The sequence below is a fragment of the Ovis aries genome, chromosome 1, assembly GCF_016772045.2.
Source record: "Ovis aries strain OAR_USU_Benz2616 breed Rambouillet chromosome 1, ARS-UI_Ramb_v3.0, whole genome shotgun sequence".
Taxonomy (NCBI): Eukaryota; Metazoa; Chordata; class Mammalia; order Artiodactyla; family Bovidae; genus Ovis; species Ovis aries.
In genome coordinates, this window is record NC_056054.1 from 71538891 (window position 1) to 71560734 (window position 21844).

Here is a 21844-nt window from a genome sequence, read left to right on the forward strand (position 1 = left end):
TGTTTCACTTCTCGGGGCACACAGATCCAAAAGACTGGTATAAACATTTCTCAGAACAACTCCATTACACGTAAAGCACCCTGAGATTGTTCTATTCTTCTATATTTCGTTAAAAAAAAAAGTGATGGTCTCCATCTACCAAACCGATATATAATCCCCTAGAGGTGATAATTTATGGTTTAGAAAACACTGGCTTGGAAAAAGACTTTTGATTTGTAGTCAGTCTTTCCACATTTCCGTACACCTCTGAGAGTTTCCTACAGTTGTTTTCCTCTAAAGGATTACTGCGCCCTCTGTTTTGTGTAAAGGTTCTGTGATAGGGCCGGTCCCCTTCTTCCTGGCTCCTTTAAGAGGATGGTAACTGCCCAACAGTGGAGGCGGAGTGGTGAGTCTCAACAAGCCCCTGATGCAGCCCAGGCCCGCTTTTCCAGTTCTTGTGAAAGCCTTGTGTGTGTGCGCGCGCGGAGGTGGGGGTAAGGGTGAGACCGCGGGATACACAGACGGATTGTTAAGAGCGAGCAGCGGCAAATAGAGCCTCAGGGGGCGTCTCTGCGCTCGCGTGCCCGGCGAACCCAGGAGGGTAGGCGCGTGCGCAGAGCGAGTCTGTTCCGGCCCCTGTGGCGCCTGCGCGCGCTCCCGCCGAGCTAAAGTCCGGGGTGGGCTCCGGAGCGCGGCCGGCGCGGCGGCGCGCGCCAGGGGGCGGGCCTGAGCGGTCGGCACCGCCCTCCCTCGGCGCGCTCCTCTCCTCCCAGTCTCCCTCGCGCTTCCTGCACTACGGTAGTCGCTGCTGCGTCCGCCTCCCCGGTCCCTTCCCTGTCTCGCTCGTGCTGGCTGTGCCATGGCGGCCTTCAGCAAGTACCTGACCGTGCGAAACTCCTCGCTGGCGGGTGCCACGTTCCTGCTGCTTTGCCTGCTTCACAAGCGGCGCCGCGCCCTCGGCCTGCACAGGTAAGAAGGCCCGTGGCCGCGCCGCCTTCCCGGGCCCGAGCTGGAGCTCCCCGGGCGCTCTTCTCCTTCGCCCGGCGGACGATCCCCTTTGCCCCGCGGGGTCAAGTGGAGCCGGGGCTGGCCGCGGGCGCTGCCAGGCTCCAATGTCAGGGTGTCCGGGTGTCCCGCGACGCGGGAGTTCTCCGTGCTCCCTGCGCTCCGCCTGCTTGTCCAGTCGCCTACTCTGTCCCCGGGGGTGTGAATCTTTTTCTTGCACCCGCTAGCAAACCTGTGCCTCTGACCCGAGGAGTCGCCCCCCATATCCTCCCCTTTTTACATCCACTCCACCACCTCCTTTTTTGCATCAACTTTCTGGGTGTGTTGCAGTTTTGCCATCTCATCTGATTGTCAGTGGGTTTGCTTTGTGGACGGTTATGTGTGATTTGAGGATGGGGATTGGACGCACACGCTGGAGGCTGTTGTTTTAAGTCAGTGGGTGAGGTTTGGCATGAATCCTTAGTAGTTGCCATTGAAAGTCGCTAGGATGGTTCTTGTGAACTATCCCGGATCCACTTCAAAGTTGCTTTCTAAAGTGCTGTCCCCTTGGAGTTGGTCAATGGACGCCCTGGCATTTCAGCCGAAAAGGCCGAATGGGTTCCGAGGTATTTGGAGGGCAAGGTTCCCTTTCCTGATTCGCAGGTGGAAGGTGCAAGTGTGCTTTAGATAAGGGTTAGGAGCTCTTTGGATTATACGCCGTTGCTTCTCCTTCGAGAATTTTAATGTTTAAATTTAACTTTGGGAGATTATAAGATTAGAGAAGGAAGAGAGAATTGAGTTACTTGTTGTGGGGTTATAGATATAATTTATTTGCTTCAGCAAATGAATGAGAAAAGGCTATGTCAAGCATGCTTGCCTGGAAAGTATTGGATATTTCATATTGAATCTTGGCATCGTGTTTTCATACATTTTATCTCATTCATTTCTTTGGGCAGGTATTGTTGACTTCTCTTTTGATTTGCCTATTATGTCTGATTAGTAGTAGACGTTGGTTTAAAACATTGACAAGTGGGCTTCCTTCCCATGAAGTTCTTCCTAAACCTTCCCCTGTCCCTGATTTCTTTATCTTATTAAAGTCTGAAGTAGTGGCCTTTCTTTTCCTTTGTAAATCTGCTTAACAAAGTTGAAAATGATTGGCATCTTCGTCAGAACAGTACAGAGCTTTTTCTTCTATCCAGTTAGCTGTTAAAATGACTTATTCTGGAAAATGTAAACAGAATTGTAGATGAGATTGTATGTTTTCTGAGCTCCCAGTTGCCAATGGCAGTTATGCATTATCTGGGAATATGCCAGTAGAAAATATTGAATGTTGTAAGATAACTTTCAATTACACTTTTGTGGAGAAGTATTTCACATGGAACAGGTGTTTTATTATGGGAGAGGGGGATTTGAGGACTGCCCTAACAGCTCTGGCTTGCTTTTATGATTTTTTTAAAAAGTAAAAACATTGTTTTATTGTAGAATTACATATTTGTAGAAAGTTACATGTTAGTGTAGGGCTTGAAGAATTTTCACAAATGAAACTCACTCATGTAATCATCACTCAGATCTGCACCCAGTTAAGAACATTGTCAGCATCCCAGAAACACTCTCCAAGTCTTTCAGGTCCCTTCCAGTCACAGCTAAAGTAGTTCCTGATTAATAAAGCCATAGATAATTGAGTGAGGGAAAGTTTAAGCATAATCAGATGGGAAATAGTAGTAATAATAGCAAAACAGTATGGTATAGTCTGGCTTAGTAAATAATTTTGGATGTTTATGCATTATTAATGTAAAAGGCTGTATAGATCTCTTTTTGAGAAATTTTGTAAACTTTGGAGGGGATTAAACTATGCAGCAGTTAATTTACTAAACAAAAGATTCTTGTTAATTTTTTGCACTGGCGGTACAGTACTAAGGAATATCTGTATTTTACGCATTAAATAGTTTGTGGGAGGGGAATGCAAATTATGAGCAGATAAGCTTGAATTTTAAATTACAGAAATAAAATGGTTGAATTATTTTAAAGTCATGAAGAATGGTGTCAAATCTATCTTTGTAGATAATATACTTCCAGAATCACTTGGATATCTTTCAGTTGCCGTCTTTGGCATCATAGTGTTGCAGCCACTTGTTCCAGCAAGCAAACTCACTCAGAAGGACAAGGCAGATAGTGGAGTGCAGTTATTACACTGGCGGGCCCAAGGCAGAGTCTCCTCTTAGCCAAGGACCCCAACCAGTTTTTGTGAAAACCTTATATACCCTGAGTGTACATGCCCAAACCCACCTCCCCAAATTCCCTGAAACTAGTCTGAACAAAGGAAAAGAAAGATACAGTCAAAGTTAATCTGGGATTCATTTGCCTTAAGCCTCGGTAATTAACAGTGGACAATTATCAATAGGCCTGTGGCCATACCCCAATAAGCATAATAAAATTTATGATTCTGTTTGGTTACACAGATAATTAGGATATTCTTTTAGGCTATGGAGAGTCTAGGTACTAGCCCTGGGGCTCTTACATCCCGGGGGTCTGGTTTTCCAGTTGGTATGTCGTTTCCATAGATAACTGGGCATATAGCTCAGTCCACAAGTCCAGCCCAAGAGGGGGTCCTGCTTTCAAGATGGAGCTTGTTCTGTCTGTTTCCTCCTTCAATAGTTTGATGATTAGAAAATTGTAACTTTATATTTTACTGGCTTTTTGGGTATCTTCGGTAACAGGGCTAATTAACTTTACCATCTAGTACCTAATTAAGGAAATTGTGACTGCTTGACCTTTATAGCTTGTCTGTGCTATTGACAGATTTGTCTTAGAAGATATTCCTTAGAACCAGATAGGTAATAAAGATAGTAAAATCAAGATACAATGTTACATTATTCCAGACATTGGGAGAATGAGTAATTTAATCTTCTGAGTAGTTTTTTAGTTATATATGATTTGACTGGGAGAAATATACTTTTTATTACAGAAAATCTCACATGCATTCAAAGTAGGCAGAATAATTTTGTGGACCCCCGTACACTCCACACAAAAAGTACTGTCAACATTCTATCATTCTTGTTTCATCTATAGCTCCTTGCTCCCTACCCTTATTTTTTTTTAAAGATTTTTAGGTAAAATTTGTATATATTGAGCTGTACACATCCTGTGTATTTTTAAAATAAATAGATGGCAACAGTTTAACACATTCCTTTCGTAAAATTAGAATCTTTTCATCTCCCCAGAAAGTTCCCTCGTATTTGTTCTATATGACCACTGTACTAACTTTTTCACCCTAGTTTTGATTAGTCATACATCTTATTTGTTTATTATTTATATGGAGATTAGTGGAATCATTTTATTCATGGATAAAGGAGACTCATGTATTCAGTTCAAAGGAATTCTCTGTTTCATAATGTATTACCACACTAGGTGCTGTGGGATGGAGGTGTGTCACACATACATTCAAAAAATATATGACATCTTTAAGTGTGAATTAGTCAAAAAGGTAAGATGATGACAATGCAGTGTACAGACAGTCAGGCCTTAGAAATTTCTGAAAGAAGAGATTAATATGGTTGGGAAGAGCTAAGGAAGGCTTTCTGAAGGATATGAGCTAAGCCTAGAATGAGGGTAGGAATGAATGACTGGAGATAAATTGAATGTTAACAGAAGCCTTTATCAGATTTTTGTTGCATTTTATGAGGCATGGTCGTGCTCTTTCCATCCATTGTCCACTGCCACGAGAGCTCTTTTTAAGAAACACAAATATGGTCGTGTTATTTCATCATTCAACTCTTTCAGTTCAGTTCAGTTCAGTCGCTCAGTCGTGTCCGACTCTCTGCGACCCCATGAATCGCAGCACGCCAGGCCTCCCTGTCCATCACCATCTCCCCGAGTTCACTCAGACTCACGTCCACTGAGTCAGTGATGCCATCCAGCCATCTCATCCTCAGTCGTCCCCTTCTCCTCCCGCCCCCATTCCCTCCCAGCATCAGAGTCTTTTCTAAAGAGTCAACTCTTCGCATGAGGTGGCCAAAGTACTGGAGCAACTCTTTCAGCTATTCTAAAATACAGAATTCTTAGCATGAGAGAGTGGTGTCGTGATCTGGTCCTCTGCTACATACTCAGCCAGCCATATGAAATTAACAGTCTCTGAGCGGGATGGGCTCTGCCCAGCCGTTGCAGTCTAACTGTAATCATTCTCATCCCCACCACTTCTTCCCACCCTTTGATGTTCATTTTCCCTCATGACTCAGTTCAGCTAGCACTTTCTTTTAAATATTGTCTGTCTTTTCCTGATCTCCAGACTGGTGGTGTGCCCTCTCAGGCTGCACTAAGCATTCCTCTACTCTGTATTGTACCAGCTTATTTTCTTGGCTTCTGCCTGCGTCAGACTGTGAGTTTCTGGAGGCTCTGGACTGAGTTATCTTTACGTTCCTAGTTTGCCTATGTCACAGGATAGACATTCAGAAGCATTTATAGGGTGGACAAATGATGCAGGGTAGTTGGAGACTTTTTAAGGATAATTGACAGGCAGTTGGAGATGGGGTACTAGCACAAACATGAGTTAAAGGCATTATCTTCAGAGAGGTGATAGTTGTGTGCCTGAGATTGTATAACAGGAACTGGGGGTAGGGGAGGGTAGGAAATCAGCGGGCCAGTTTTAGAAGGCAAGGAAGGGACGAGTCAACATTGCTAAACTATTTTATAATCTTAAAAAAAAAAACAAAAACAGAAGCAGAACAAAGCAGTTTTCTTTCTTTTCCCATGAATACTTGTCAAAGTTCAGATTTCATCCTGGATTTCAGAATCTGCCTTTATCTGGTCTCACCTTACCTGGCTAATCTTTTATTCCATTACCTGTTCCAAATAGACCAGTCTCTGCACTGTTTTCTGAACAGGCCACACTGCTTCTTGGCTTTGGAGCCTTATTCATGATTTAGCTGTACCTGGAATATCTCTTCCTATATTCTCGGTTCTTCAACTCTTATCCTTTAAAGGTTAGGTCAGGGTCAACTTTTCCATGAAGTGTTTTTAAACAACTTTTAATCTGAATGATAAGCATCCCCCTTTAGTCTTATGAACCGTGTGTTTAGGTACTTTTTTTGTTTCATCTATTAATTGTTTGACTGAGTGTGATCTAGTTGTTGGCCATCAAAGTGTAGCCATGTTCACCAGCTTATGGGGTGGTCCTTCGTCTTTTTCAAAGCCCCAGTCTATAGATGGTAGGAATAGCCAAATGTTTCTGAAGAGTTTCAGGAAGTTGTGTTTTTCTTAGTCATGCCTTGCTTCACTTCTGTGTTTCTGCTCTATTTTAGATTCCACTTATACCTTGTCTCTTGACTGTCATTTTGGTGTCTGCCTTGATTCCTCTAAATTCACAAATCAGGTTTTGCTGTAGAGGTTTTTGAAAATTTGGAAGTAGTGGCAGGGATTATGTCACAACATGTTGTTTATTCACCCAGTTGTGTGGACTCCTTTGCAGCCCCACGCACGCTAGCCCACTAGGCTCCGCTGTCCATGGAATTTCCCGGGAAAGAATACTGGAGTGCTCTTCTCCAGGGGTCTTCCCAACCCAGGGGTCGAACCCAGGTCACCTGCATTGCAGGAGGATTCTTTACTTCTGAGCCATCGGGGAAGCACCGTGTCACGACACACAGAACAGCTTAAAATGAAGTTCTTTTGTTTACAGGTTTCTTGGACGTTCCCATATGGGGGCAACCTCTATAACATCCACTCCCATGGTTCACCCTAAGGGTCTCAATCCCCTTGTTGGAAATTTGTTAGCTTTTTGGATGCTATAGGGGTTGGCCCCATATGATTCCTCAGAATAAAAAGGAGATGCTTAAGTAGCTCTAGGTGAAGAAGCTCTCAAAGGATTTGCCAGGAAAAGCAGCTATGTGCAGAAACCAGCTGATGCAGTTCACTTTCTCAGAACTGTGTAGCTGCCTGTGGTATGCTTCAGGTAACTGGGTACAGACTGCTTAATAAATTACATGTCTCCGTTTTTGGCACATTAGCATCACTGGCCAGGCAGTCTGTTCTAGGGCTTTTGCTATTGCCATTCCCCTGCCTGGAATTCTCTTTCCCCATTTATCACTACTGTTTTCTCTCCCATTTTTCAGTCTTTTAGCAGATGTCTTCTCAGTGAAACCCTCCACTGGCGCTTAGTGTAAAATTGCGTCCTTCACATACACACTCACTGCCTGCTTTTTTGGCTCTATTTTTCTCCGTAGCACTTAGCAATATCAATTGCTTATTTAATTTACATATTAACTTACTTATTGTATCTCTGCTGCTGGAATGTAAGTTCCATGAGGGCAGGAAATTTTTGTTTGTTTTGTTCATTGTTGTAACTCCAGTGGCAAGAGCTATGGCTGGCATATAGTAGGCACTCAAAAAAGTTTGTTAAATGACTACCTCTGAAATGCTCATTTCTTAGAGCTTTAGTTACTATTGTTTTAAATAACAGTTTTTTTTTCTTGCTACAGATGTAAATGTTGTCTCCTTAAGTATATTATGAACTCTTTAGGAGCTGGGTTGCTTTTATATGCATGAGTAAAGCATGTCTTAGAAATTTATAAAAATAGTATCATTATTATCACATTTTATAACCTGCTTTTGATAGTTCGCAATAGAGTGGAAACATTAAAAACAGTTTAAAAAAATTGAAAATCATGTATAATGTCATCACCATAATATACATATTGTTTAATTTTTGTTACCTTTATCATTTATATGCATAGATTTTTACATAGCTGTATGCATGTTTTGCTATTTTCGTTTTAAAGCGTAGACATCATTCTTGTGTTTTTGCATGAGCCTCTACTATATTTTAAAAGAAATATATAAATACTCCTTTGTGTGACTGTATCATAATTTATTTTACCCTTAAATATTGGCTATCTAGATTGCTTCTTTAATTTTTGTGGACAATACTATATATATTTGTGAGTGAACATTTCTCTCTTTGCTGAATTATTTCCTTGGAATAATTGCCAGAAGTAGGATTAATGAAGGAAAGTTACAAGCTTTCCTTAGTGTAGATTATACCTTAGTTTATACCTTTCCTTTTCCAGAAAAGGTGTAAACATTCTGGAGCTACACAAATTCTACATATTACTTTTTAAGAATTGTGCCATAGAATACTAGGAATGAGTGCTAATTTCTCTAATCATCATTAAGGGATATTAGAAAGTTTTTGGTAGGGAGACTGTTTTAGAGGGGTAAAGTAATGTTGCAGACTTATTTTAATTGGCATGAATGCATATTTTTACTTGTGAACCTTACCTTTATTATGGAGACACTTGGTATAATATAAACCATAGTCATTGGTGTTAGACACAGGTTCAGGGTTTTATTCAGCTGTCTGCTAGACCTGTGATCTTGGTCAATTACTCAACTTCTTTGAGCCTCAGTTTTCTTACCTGTAGAACACAAATAATAGTATTTACTTAACTCAGTAGTTTTGAGGATTAAATGAGAAAATGTCCTAACTCAGTAGCTGGAACAAAGCTCAGTAGATAAAGTGAAGTGGCCCAGTCGTGTCCGACTCTTTGCGACCCCGTGGACTGTAGCATCTGTTCATGGCTCCTCAGTCCATGGGATTTTCATGGCTAGAGTACTGGAGTGGGTTGCCATTTCCTTCTCCAGGGGATCTTCCCAACCCAGGGATCAAAGCCAGGTCTCCCGCATTGTAGGCAGATGCTCTCACCATCTGAGCCACCAGGGATAAAAGATAACTTTAACTTTCCCTTTGCTTGCTAATAGACAGCAAAAATCCCATTGTTAATGAAGATACACAGACTGGCGCTTTTAGTACATTAATGATGTCATCGACACCAGCAGTTTTAGTCATCTGACTGTGGTTGGTTAGTGTTCAGTTAGCACAGGATTGAGGTCAGAGGGGACAAAAAAAGGAGTAAAGAATTGGATAGAGAGATTAATTATAAACTCAGTAAGGGAGCTTAGATTCAAAAGAACAGCCAAGAATCATTGGGGGGTGGGGTGGGGAAGGGAAAGAATTATTCAGGGGCTAAAAAGAAGTCTTATGTTGAACTCAAAGTGAAGTTAATTGTTACATTAACAGTTTTGTCTTAGTACTTTCGTATTGAAGTATTATAATCATTGGAGGAGGTGGTGGTAACCCACTCCAGTATTTTGCCAGGAAAATCCCATGGACAGAGAAGCCTGGTGAGCTACAGTCCATGGGGCTGCAAAAGAGTGGGACACAAGTGAGCAACTGGGCACTGAACACATTGCAGTCATGGTGAAATACTGTTTAAGATCTTGAAAGCTTTTTTATTGTACATTATACAACAAAATGTCGGAGAAGGCAATGGCACCCCACTCCAGTACTCTTGCCTGGAAAATCCCACGGACGGAGGGGCCTGGTAGGCTGCAGTCCATGGGGTCGATAAGAGTCAGACATGACTGAGCGACTTCCCTTTCACTCTTCACTTTCATGCATTGGAGAAGGGAATGGCAACCCACTCCAGCGTTCTTGCCTGGAGAATCCCAGGGACGGGGGAGCCTGGTGGGCTGCCGTCGGGGTCGCACAGAGTCGGAAACGACTGAAGTGACTTAGCAGCAGCAGCAGCAGCGTACAACAAAATGTGGAAAAGTGTGTGAAATACATATATGAATTGTCTTTTTTTTTTTGTAACTAGCGCCCAAGTCAAGAAACACCTTTGCCATCCACCCAGAAGCCTTCCACTTGGCCCTTCCTAATCACAGCCCCTTCGCTCTATAGTCCTGACTTCTCTGGTAATAGCATCTTTGTATTTCTTGATAATTTTTATCATCCAAAGCTACACTCCTGAGCACTGTAATTTAATTGTGTTTGTGGTTTTTTTTTTTGTTCAAATGTCTCTTAATCTCTGTGTCCCCGTGCCCTTTCTCTTTCCCTTTTCTTTATTATAGTTTATTTGTTGAAGCAGCCAGGTATTTTCACCTGTACAGGCTTGCTAATCTGGGTCATGCCAGTTGTGTAATTTTTCCTCATTCTCTGTATTTCCTCTAAATTGGTAGTTGAATCGAAGGGCTTGATCGAGTTTAGATTTTGGTTTTTGGACAAGAATGCTTCCTAGGTGTTGGTGTGGTGTACTCTGTTGCAAGGTATATAATGTCTGGTTCTTTCTCCTGTAATTTGAGCAGCCATTGATATTTGATGCCTAGAACAATGAGCTTATTAGGGCTTACAAAATGGTGCTATTTGAATTCTGTTACGACTTCATTTGTAAGGTGGAATGCTTCCATAAAAGGAAACTTCCCCATCTGTTTGGTTACCCAGTGACACAGTTCAGTTAGGAAGGGCAGGATAGATATTTTCTTCTTTATTAGTTTCTAAAATGATACAGTTTGTATGGCAGAAACCAACACAACATGGTAAAGCGATTTTCCTCCAATTAAAAAAAATAATGTATTCGTTTCTTATTGTTCTCCAAAGGTGATCAGTGAGTTTTTCCCAAGTGTCATTATGAACTTATTGATTTATTCCTTGAAAAGAAGAATTTAATACTCTCTTTTAGATGCTTGGAGGAACCTTTATGAATGCAGTGAATCTTATACATGTATGAAGTGTGCCTCAGTTATCAACTCTTGCATTGGTATCATTTCTATTTAAATTTTAGAATCAGCATGTTGGGATATTGATGAGACTTTCGTCTCATTTATAGATTAATTTCTAATACTGGTTATATTGCCCTTGCCTTTTTTTGATCAATCTTGCTATGATTGTAAAATGTGTCAGTTTTTTTTTTTTAATTGACTCTTAGTTTTGCCTTACCTTTTTTGTCTGTTTCGTTATTTGCTTTCATCTAAATCCTTTTATTTATATTTTCTTCTGTTAATTTTGTTCTTTGTTCTGAAATGTTCAGATAGATCATGGATTTTCAGACTTCTTTTCTCATGTATGCCTTTTAGGTTATTAAGTTCCCTAAGCACTGTTTTGTTACATCCCCCAGGTTTTTTGATATGTAAACTCTTATTTTGTAAACATGTAATTTGATGTGTATGTCATTCATTTCAAATATTTAGAAAAGTTTCTTAGACCCATGGCTTTTCACAAGAAAAAGTGAATCTCTTTATGTCAGTTGTAACACACCATGCCAACAGTTACGTGTGAGTGGCTGCATAGTTTCTTTGGTAGGTTTGTCTAGCTTCCCGTATGCGCTGTATTCAGTAGAGGACTGGCTGTGCTTTGTGGTTCATATCTGGTAGTTGGAGCTGGCTGGTGGCTGGGATGGCCCGGTTTTCATTTTAGTGACTTTGTATCTTTCAGTAGGCTCTACAGTTGCTCAAATGGTCGTCTCAGCTCAGCATTCTGAGAAGTCAAGGTGAGAGCAGAAAGGCTTCCACACATTCTGTTGACTGGAGCAAGTCACAAGCCTGGCCCAGATTCAAGGATGGGAGAAGATTCCTCCATTTTAGGAATTTGTCTCAGTATTTAATCTACCACAATTTCCCAGCATTTAGGGGTTTTTCTTGTATTTTTCTTTTGGCTGTTAATTACCAGCAAAATTGCTTTGTGGTTATACAGTATTGATTTGTTTTTTCATCATTTTGTTTTTACCTCTTTTAGTTGTTTGGAAGTTATTCTCCATTTAAATTAAAAAAATTTTTTTTACTGATTACCCTAGAAATTTTGACATTTGCTTACCTTTTCAAGTCTAAACATTAATCAATAAGAAATACTTCATCATCCTCCCAGGCAGTAAAAGGATTTCAGAGCAGTGACCCCATTAACTTTATCCCTGATTTAGATGCCATTTGTTGTTGTTGTTGTTTTTTAAGTACTATAAGACATTATGCTGTTGTTTTATATAATAGTCACTTAGAGGAAATTATATGTTTGCCATATTTGCTTTCCATTCCACCTTGCAATCTGTGCCTTCCAGCGGTAATCAACCCTCCTCTTCCCCATAATATGTCCTTTAGAAATTTCTTTAGTACAAGTCTGCTCCTGATGAACCCTCTCCATGTTGTCAGGTAATGTCTTTATTTGCCTTCGTTCTTATAAGTGTCTTTTTTCCATAAATGTTTAAGTGTAGATTGGCAGTAATTTTCTTTCTGTACATTGAAGATTTGATTCCATCATCTTCTGGTTTCCTTTATTAATGTTGAGAAGTCACCTGTCAGTTTGTAACTGTTGCTCCTTTGAAGGTAATTATTCTTTTTTTCTCCTGTAGCAGTTTTTAAGAATTTATATTTGTCTTTGGTTTTCTGAAGCTCACTATAATTTGGTTAAGTGTGGATTTATTTTCTATCTGTCTTGCTTAGGATTCCCAGACCTTTTAACTTTGGTGGATTGATGTCTTTCTTCCATTTTGGAATATTCTCAGCCTTTATCTGAGATCTATTGAACCAGTTGATTAGATATTTAATTTTAATTGTTGTATTTTTTATTTTTAAGAATTCCATTTGGTTTTAAGTCTGTGTAGCTTTTTATTATTTCCTTGTCTTGGTAGATATCTTTATTTTATTTTATTTCCTTAGATACAGTCTGCATTGTCTTATAGGATATGTTTGGAAATTCAAGTATCCGAAATCTTTTTAGGTCTGCTTCTGTTTCCTCTGATTTCTGCTAGTTCTTGGTTATGGAGCTTAGTTTCCTGTGTGCTTGGTTATTTTTGATTATGATCTAGACATGTTATTTAAAATTATTTGTAGGAATAATTTTGAGGCTTATAGTAAACATACTCTCATTTTAAGAGGAATGTTTGCTTCTTAAAGTGCCTAGGAGCAGTTTTAGTTAGGGAACAACTTAAACCAAATTTCTTAAGAGAACATACTAAATTTTTTAATACAGTACATACTGAAATTTTTAATAAGCAGATGCAAGACTCACATTTCAGGTTTCATAGTTTTGTTTCGCAGAGGAGTTATATCATTATATATTCACATTATTGTCATGTTGTTGTTAAGTGGCTAAGTGGAGTCCATTGTCAGATTAATTCCTTTAAAATTAACATCTCTACTTTTGAACTTCAAATCTCAATTTAAAAATAATTATATTCTGGACAATTCCATATACTTATCTTATCGAAACTTGAAAATTAGCACATTGACATTATTATTTCCCTGAATGCTTCTGTGATTATCCTTTATTATGGTAAATAGAATCACTGTTCTCAGGTCACTCAAGGTGTAAGCTATTTGTGAGGCAAGAGTTAAAATGATCTTTACCTTTCAGGGCATAAGTTTGGAGCTAATACCTCCAGTATCTTGACATGGTTCTTTAAATCTTTGTTCTTCTTTCATTTCCTTATTTAGTTAGGCCTTTATGGCACCCCACTCGAGTACTCTTGCCTGGAAAATCCCATGGACAGAGGAGCCTGGTGGGCTGCAGTCCACGGGGTCGCTAAGAGTCAGACACGACTGAGCGACTTCACTTTCACTTTTCACTTTTCATGCATTGGAGAAGGAAATGGCAACCCACTCCAGTGTTCTTGCCTGGAGAATCCCAGGGACAGGGGAGCCTGGTGGGCTGCCGTCTATGGGGTCGTACAGAGTCGAACACGAGTGAAGCGACTTAGCAGCAGCAGTAGCAGTAGCTCTTATCTGTTCCCTCATCCTGTTATTTCTAGCAAATTTTTTTGCGTCTTTCTTTCCATTTTCTTAGCCACCACCTTTGTCCAGCTCGTCAGTATTTCTGGTCCCTGATTGACCTTGGTTGTGTGTGTGCACGTGTGCTTCCCCCACCCCCCACCTTCCCCCGCCTTGAGTACACTCAGTGTTTGATATGGCTATGGGAGTGAAGTGGGAGAGAATAGAAATGACAAGGAAAATCCTTAGAAAGCAGGTGGGGAAATTGTTAGTACGTGAGAAATTTTGATAGCCTGATTGAAGTCGGAGCAATAGAGGAAGAGGAGAGCATGGAGAGAGATTGGATAAAAAGAGTATGCGAAAGGGAGATTATCTGAGAATAATTCTCAAGTTTGTGGCTGGGGCTGGGTAGAAAAAGGTACATTCACTGAGTTAGGATCCACTTCAGTATGAGAAAACGGAAGAGTAGATTTGGGGTGGAACAGTAAGTTCAGACATAAAAGTACATGGAAAGTTTAAAGTAGTTTCAGTAGATGCAAGTACAATTACCTTATTTTAAAAAATGGATATTCAAGTCGGGAGCTCAGGAAAGATTAGGAACTAGAGGTTTGGGGAGTCTTTGGAGTACAGGTGATAGCTGATATCATGGTTTTGACTGAGGTGTTCTAGAACGGTATCTCTAGGCTCTAATGGGCCGAATGATTCTGATAATTTTTTAACTTTGTGTTTTCATTTAAGTGATGTTATAAATAAAAGAATATATACACCTTCTGGGTCATCTGAATCACTACTGTTGCAGATTTTTGTGTCTCTGTTTGTGTTTGAATGGCTGTTTAATTGTCTCCAAAGAGACCACATGTAAACAGTAAACAGACCTGCTGCATTAGAACCTGTATTAGGTTGACATGTCGTAATGTGAAACTAAGAAAATCATTTTCAACTTTTACATTCATGTTGTTCAGTGGCTAAGTTGTGTCCGACTCTTTGCCAGCCCATGCCCTGTAGCACATTAGACTCCCGTGTCCTCACTCTCTCCTGGACTTTGCTCAGATTCATGTCCATTGAGTCAGTGATGTTATCTAACCACCTCATCGTCTGTTGGCTCCTTCTCCTCCTGCCCTCAGAAGTTCAGCGTCAGGGTTTTTCCAATGAGTTGGCTCTTTGCATCAGGTGGCCCAAGTGTTGGAGCTTCAGTGTCAGCCCTTCCATTGAGTATTCAGGATTGATTTCCCTTAGGATTGACTGGTTTGATCTTGCAGTCCAAGGGACTCTCACAAATCTTCTCTAGCACCACATTTTGAAACCATCAAGTCTTTATATTTGTACTGAATTTTTTTGCTGTTAAACGTTTCTTTTGTAGTGATAATTACAGGTGAAACTTGTCTTCCTAGAATTTCTAAGTAACTGAACTCTTATTATAATGAAGCTTTGGATTTAAATAATGAAAAAGACATAGAGCAACTGAGCAGTGTATTACTGTAATTGTCACAAACTGATAAAAAGAACATAGGGCTTTCATGTAGATGATGTGTTGAGGGCAAGTGAAGCCTTCATGAGATGTTATGGTACACACTGAATAAGATATTCTATGAAAGCTTGGAGGGAGAAAAGTGATGGCAGAGCCGACTGATCATGTGACCTGTGGTGGGTGTGTTTATGTATATGCTTGTGTGGGTGGATGTATGTATATATGTGTGTGCCTATGTTTTATTTATGCAGAATTCTCTTTTTGTGAGCAGTTATATTACACGAATCCCTGTTTATCTCTATAAATACCAATTTGTAATATTTATTTAAATAAGGCTTATGATATTTTCTCCTGAGTATTTTGATTTTTAGAATTTTGTTTGGGGATATACTAATAAATTGATTATCTCATCAGCATTAATAAAGCAGTGATTTAAAACCAGTTCATTGTTTACAAAGGAAAAATAATGAATATTATTAAAAACTCTCAGCTATTAACTAGCATATGGAACACATAAATAATTGCTTCTACTTTTTTATCCCAGCACTGGTGATTAGTTGTAGCAGTGCTATCTCACCTATCACTTTAAATAAACATTGATTCCATTTTTATTGTGGCTTTAAAGTTTTTGCTTGTTTTTAAGTGATACATTTTATTTTGTGAATGTAGAGGATCTGTAAAGGAAAAGAATATATTCAGCTGACTGTTGAACAGCATGGTTTTGAACTGCGAGAGTTTGCATACGTGTGGATTTTTTTCACTAAATACTCACTTCAGTACTACACAATCCTTGGTTGAATCCAAGGATCTGGAACCTCAGATATGGAGGGCCTACTGTAGAGTTATAAGTGAATCTTCAACTTCATGGAGGATCAGTGCCCCTAAACCTCATGTCAAGGGTCAGTTGTACTTAATTTTATGCTTATACATATTTAAGGAAGAACCAATTTAAGGCAATGCTGGAGTCTGTAAGAATTTCTTTTCCTTCAGAAGAGGTTAATCCATTGCCCCAAGTCTAGAAAACACTGGTCTAGGAAAAAAACTTAAGTGAGAAATTCTGTCAGAATTATTGTTCTGGATAACTAAACTCTGATTAAAGTTTTTAGAATTGTGTTCTTTTTTTGCTTAGTCTAGAAATCGTCTGAAAGCTTCTCTTCAATTTTTGTCAGTTTCTTTTTCATAGTCTAATAGTTTGTTTTGGGGATGTTTCTGCTTATTAATTTTACATATTTTGTTGACTTTATTAAAGAACAATTAACTCCTTCTCCTTCTCCCTCACCTTTCCAATAAAGAACAAACAAAATTTACTTTTATATTGTATTCTTAGGAAAATGTCTCTCCTAAATTTTGATCTTTTTCCTTTGCTGCTGCTGCTGAGTTGCTTCAGTCGTGTCTGACTCTGCGCGACCACATAGACGGCAGCCCACCAGGCTCCCCCGTCCCTGGGATTCTCCAGACAAGAACACTGGAGTGGGTTGCCATTTCCTTCTCCAGTGCATCAAAGTGAAAAGTGAAAGTGAAGTCGCTCAGTAGTGTCCGACTCAGTGACCCTGTGGACTGCAGCCCACCAGGCTCCTCTGTCCATGGGATTTTCCAGGCAAGAGTACTCGAGTGGGTCATCTTTTCATTTAGAGTTTTATTAAAGCTTTATTGATGCATAATAAACTGCTTATTTTTAAAACACAACTTGGTAAGTTTTCACATGTAAGCATCAGTGAAACCAGTACTCCAATCAAGATAACAAATGTCTCCATCACTCCAAAGGCCCCCTTTCCCCCTCTGTGGTCAGTCTTCTCCCCTCCACCAGCCTAAAGGCACCACTGACCTGCTGTATAAAACTGTAGATGAGATTTGGCTGCTCTGGAATTGCATATAAGTGGAATCTAACTATGTACATTTTTGTCTAGCTAGTTTCAGTAGCTAGACATCGTGATTTCGAGATATATTCATATTTCATGCGTCAATTTTTTTAAAATTGTTGAATACATTTTATGGAAGTACTTTGATTTTTAAAATCCACTTGCTTGTTGTTGAACATTTGGATGTTTCAAGGTTTTGACTATTAAAAATATAGCTACTGTGAACATTTGTGTAAGGTCTGTGTGTGGAAATACACTTTCATTTTCCTTGAGCAAATACTTAGTAGTGGAATGGCTGGGTTATATGGTAGGTATATGCTTAACTTTTTAAGAAACTTTTCCAAAGTGAGTGTTCCTTTTCATACTCCCATCAGCAGTATAAAAAAATTCCAGTTGCTCCACATATTGATAACCCTTGATATGATCGGTCTTTTTAATCTTAGTCATTCTAGTGGATGCGTGTAGTGGTTTCTCATTGTGGTTTTAATTTGAATTTCCCTTAGAACCAATGATATGGAGCATGTTTCCTGTTTATTTTTCATCCGTACATTTTCTTTGGCAACATATCTGTTTAAATCTTTAAATGAATTGCCTTCTTACTTGATTGTGAGAATCTGTCATTTATTCTGAATACAGTTTTTTTTTTTCTTGGGTGTGTATTTTGCATGTATTTTCTCCCACTTGGTGGCTTGCCTTTTACTTTTCTTAGTATCTTTTGAGAAACAAACATTTAGGATTTTGATGAATTCTAATTTATTGATTTTTTTTTTCATGTGCAGTTTATTCTATTTAACGAATCTTTATCTTTATTTAACTCTCTGGAGAAGGAAACGGCAACCCCATCCAGTACTCTTGCCTGGAAAATCCCATGGATGGAGGAGCCTGGCAGGCTACAGTCCATAGGGTCACGAAGAGTAGGACACGACTGAGCAACTTCACTTTACTTATTTAGCTCAAGATTACTGAGATCTTCTGTTCTCTTCTAGAAACTTTGTAGTTTTAGCTCTAGGTCTCTGTTTCACTTCAGGTTAATTTTTGTATGTGGTATGCAGTGATGTTTGAGATTCCTTTTTTCCCCCCCGCATATGTCTGTCCAGTTGATCTAGTGCATGCGTGCATGCTAAGTCCCTTGAGTTGTGTCCGACTCTTTGCAACCCCATGAACTGTAGCTCGCCAGGCTCCTCTGTCCGTGGGATCCTCTAGGCGAGAATGCTGGATTGGGTTGCCATTCCCTTCTCCAGGGCATCTTCCCAACCCAGGGATCAAACCTGAGTCTCCAGTGTCTCCTGCATTGGCAGTAGGGCTCTTTACCACTAGGGCCACCTGGGAAGCCCAGTTGATCCAGTACCATTGGTTAAAAGATTATCCTTTCCTTAATGAGTTGCCTTTGCACCATGTATGTGTAGGTCTACTTTGGACTTTGTTATTTCTTTGACTTCTGTTTATACTCGATATCAAACTCTCTTAATTAGCATAGCTTTATGATAAGCCTTGAAGTCAGGTGCAGTTCCTCTGACTTTGTTCTTTGTCAGAATTTATTGGTTGTTCTAAGTCCTCTGCATTTACAAATGGAGTTTAGATTCAGTTTGTTACTCTTTACAAAAAAGTCTGGTAGGATTTTGATTGGGATTTCATTGAATTTCTAAATCAATTAGGGAAGAATTGACATTTTAATAATATTGACTCTTCTTGTCCTTGAGCATGATAGATCTCTCTAGTCTTCTCTGCAGGGTGTTGTATTTTTCAGCATGCAAGTCTTGTGCGTCTTTTTTTGTTTTCTTTTTAATACTAAATATTTAATATTTTGATGCTTTTGAAAATGGTATGTTTAAAATTTCATTTCCAGTTGTTCTACACTCATATGTAGAATGCAATTGATGTTTATGTATAGATGTTATATCCTAAAAACTAGTTGAACTTCCTTAGCTTTTTTGTAGATTCTTTAGGGTTTTCTATATAGATATTAATAAGAGTCTGCAATAAAGATAGTTTTACTAATCCATTTTCATTCTGTGTGCCTTTTGTTTCTTCTCCTTGCCTTATTGTAGTGTGTACTTCAGTAATGACATTGAATAAAAGTGCTGAGAGTTGGCATCTTTGGCGTATTCCAGATCTTACAGAGAGATTTAGTCTTTTGTTATTTGGTACGGTGATAGTTGTAGGTGTTTGTTGATGTCCTTTGTTATATTGAGGAAGTTTCTTTTATTTCTAGTCTGAGAGTTTTGTAGGATGAGCAGGTGTTGGGTATTGTCATAAGGCCTTTTCTGTATCTGATACAGAACATATGATCATATGTTTATTCTTTTCTAAACTGTTAATAGGATGAATTGCATTGATTTTTCAAATGTTAACATGATCTTGGAAAGTTATGACCAACCTAGACAGCATATTGAAAAGCAGAGACATTACTTTGTCAACAAAGGTCTGTCTAGTCAAGGCTATGGTTTTTCCAGTGGTCAAGTATGGATGTGAGAGTTGGACTCTAAAGAAAGCTGAGTGCCAAAGAGTTGATGCTTTTGAACTGTGGTGTTGGGAGAAGACTCTTGAGAGTCCCTTGGACTGCAAAGAGATCCAACCAGTCCATCCTAAAGGAAATCAGTCCTGAATATTCATTGGAAGGACTGATGTTGAGGCTGAAACTCCAATACTTTGGCCACCTGATGTGAAGAGCTAGCTCATTTGAAAAGACCCTGATGCTGGGAAAGATTGAGGGCAGGAGGAGAAGGGGACGACAGAGGATGAGATGGTTGGATGGCATCACCGACTCAATGGACATGGATTTGGGTGAACTCTGGGAGTTGGTGATAGACAGGGAGGCCTGGCATGCTGCGGTTCATGGGGTCGCAAAAGGTCGGACACGACTGAGCGACTGAGCTGAACTGAACCTGATCTTGCATTTCTTGGATAAAACCCTCATAAACTTTTTTATAAATAGTTGGTTACTGTTGTCTTTCTTTTTTGTAATGTGTTTGGCAGAGAAAAAGGAGAAATACGCAAAAGTACTTCTTGCAGTGTACTAAGTACAGAGGTGGTCTTCAGAGAAAGCACTGTTCAGTTATTTGAGTTGTGAACTGAACTAGCTACTTGGTGTGTGTGTGTGTGACATCATTTTTACTTGGAAGAAGGACTGAATAACTGTGTTTATTCAGCCTTGAATATTGCAGACATTTTCTTGTATTGCCTTCAAGGAAAAACAACTGGCAGTATTTGTTGCTAATGTTATAATTTAAGCTTTCAAGTGAAAAATCAGAATTTGAAAAAGTTGTTTGCTACCATGAGCTTGATAGCTTCCCAGTGTTTAAGGCCTTTCTGGTAAGATTGGCGGCAACATTAACAAGTGTAATTTTGAAAAATACTGTATAATAAAATGTATTGCATTTGGAAAGCCTGCAGTTGAACTCAGTGAAGCATTATTGTCCAAATGACTAATACATGATCTTAGAAAATCTAGAATGGGTAAAAATAGCCATTGAAAGTGGAATATAATGTAGATTAGTGAATTTTATTGTATCTAAGTAGAAGTTTATTGATACAATTTTCAGACTGCATTGCCACATTATAGTATCACAGAAGAATATCCACACTTCCTAGAATACTCCTGTTTTACAGCTACCTAGTATTCTTGCCTGGGAAATCCCATGGACAGAGGAACCCGGTGGGCTACAGTCCATGGAGTTGCAAGGAGTCAGACACAACTTTATCAACTAAACAGCAACAACAGATCTGTATTGCCGTAGATAGAATACATACAGACTCAGATATGAGAATCCACTTGTCCTCTGTTAAGCCAGACGTTAAGGAGATTTGTCAAAATATGAAACAATGGCACTTTTCTTACTAAGTTTTTTTTTTTTTAGGAAAATACAGCTTTTTTTAAATAAAAATTTTACGTAATGTGTTTATTATCTTTAAATGAGTAAATAAGTATTTTTAAAAAATTTCTGAGGTTGAAATTCTGTGTGATAAGTATTCATGTAACACAAATAAATAAAAGTTCTTGAGGACCCTGAGACTGGAAGTTTTGAGAAGTGCTGATCTAGAACAGTCCTTAGCATGCAGTAAGCAGTTAGTAGATGTCTGAATGATTCTTGACCATGTTGCTTTATAATTTACCTGTCTTTTCAGTAACACATGCATTTGATAATGTATCTATTCTGTGTGCCTCTGTTTCTTACTCTAGCAATCAAATTGTTTTTATACCTCTTATCCTGGTACTGTGATCCTCTTTTCCTTCCCTCTGCCCAGGCTGAGCTATTGGGAAGGCAATGAAAAGGATTGATGCAGGACTGCCATCCCATGTGCTGATTTATTGAGCAAGAAGAAAATAGATGAGCAGCTCCTGTCTGAACATAACATCGATTTTGATATAATAGACTGGTTTAAGGTCATCATTCACATTGTCACAAAATTAGATTTAAAAATAATTTCAGTCGGTTATTCCCTGAGATGTAACAAAACACCTGATATTTAGCGACTGCTCCAAATCAGATTACGGATACCTCACCTGGTGGCTCAGCTGGTAAAGAATCCGCCCGCAATGCAGGAGACCTGAGTTTGATCCCTGGGTTTGGAAGATCCCCTGAAGAAGGGAATGGCTACCCACTTCCAGTATTCTGCCCTGGAGAATTCCATGGACTGTATTATCCATGGGGTCGCAAAGAGTCGGACATGACTGAGTGACTTTCACTTTCACCATTTTGTGTTCATACTGGTAATATATTTTGAACATGTTGAATGCTTTTATTTTAATGAATTTAATTTAGCTGCTATATTCATTTTTTTTGGTAGTCAAAAGAAACATAGAAGGGTAGAAGACATGTCTGTTGTAGAGCCTTTCTAGTTTCATAGGATAAAAATCAAAAAAAGGAAAATACTGAATTTTTGTTAAACTTGAATCTGCCTACTAGTAGATCTTGTTTTTGGAAGTACATTAACTTCTCTCCACCCTTTAGACATATGAAGTAAAAAAAAATAATAATCTTTTTGACATATGAAGTTAAAAAAAATGTAATCCAATAAACAGGATTCT

At 39.2% G+C, this 21844-nt stretch overlaps 1 protein-coding gene across 1 annotated transcript in view; it reads left to right on the forward strand.

The window, feature by feature from the left end:
- Positions 1 to 767: 767 nt before the first annotated feature.
- Positions 768 to 21844, forward strand: part of ABCD3 (ATP binding cassette subfamily D member 3) — a 75922-nt gene continuing 54845 nt past the window's right edge. The window contains exon 1 of the mRNA XM_012176707.3: positions 768 to 948. Coding sequence (XP_012032097.2) covers positions 839 to 948 — 110 coding nt within the window. The 5' untranslated portion in view covers positions 768 to 838. The remainder of the gene's footprint in view (positions 949 to 21844) is intronic.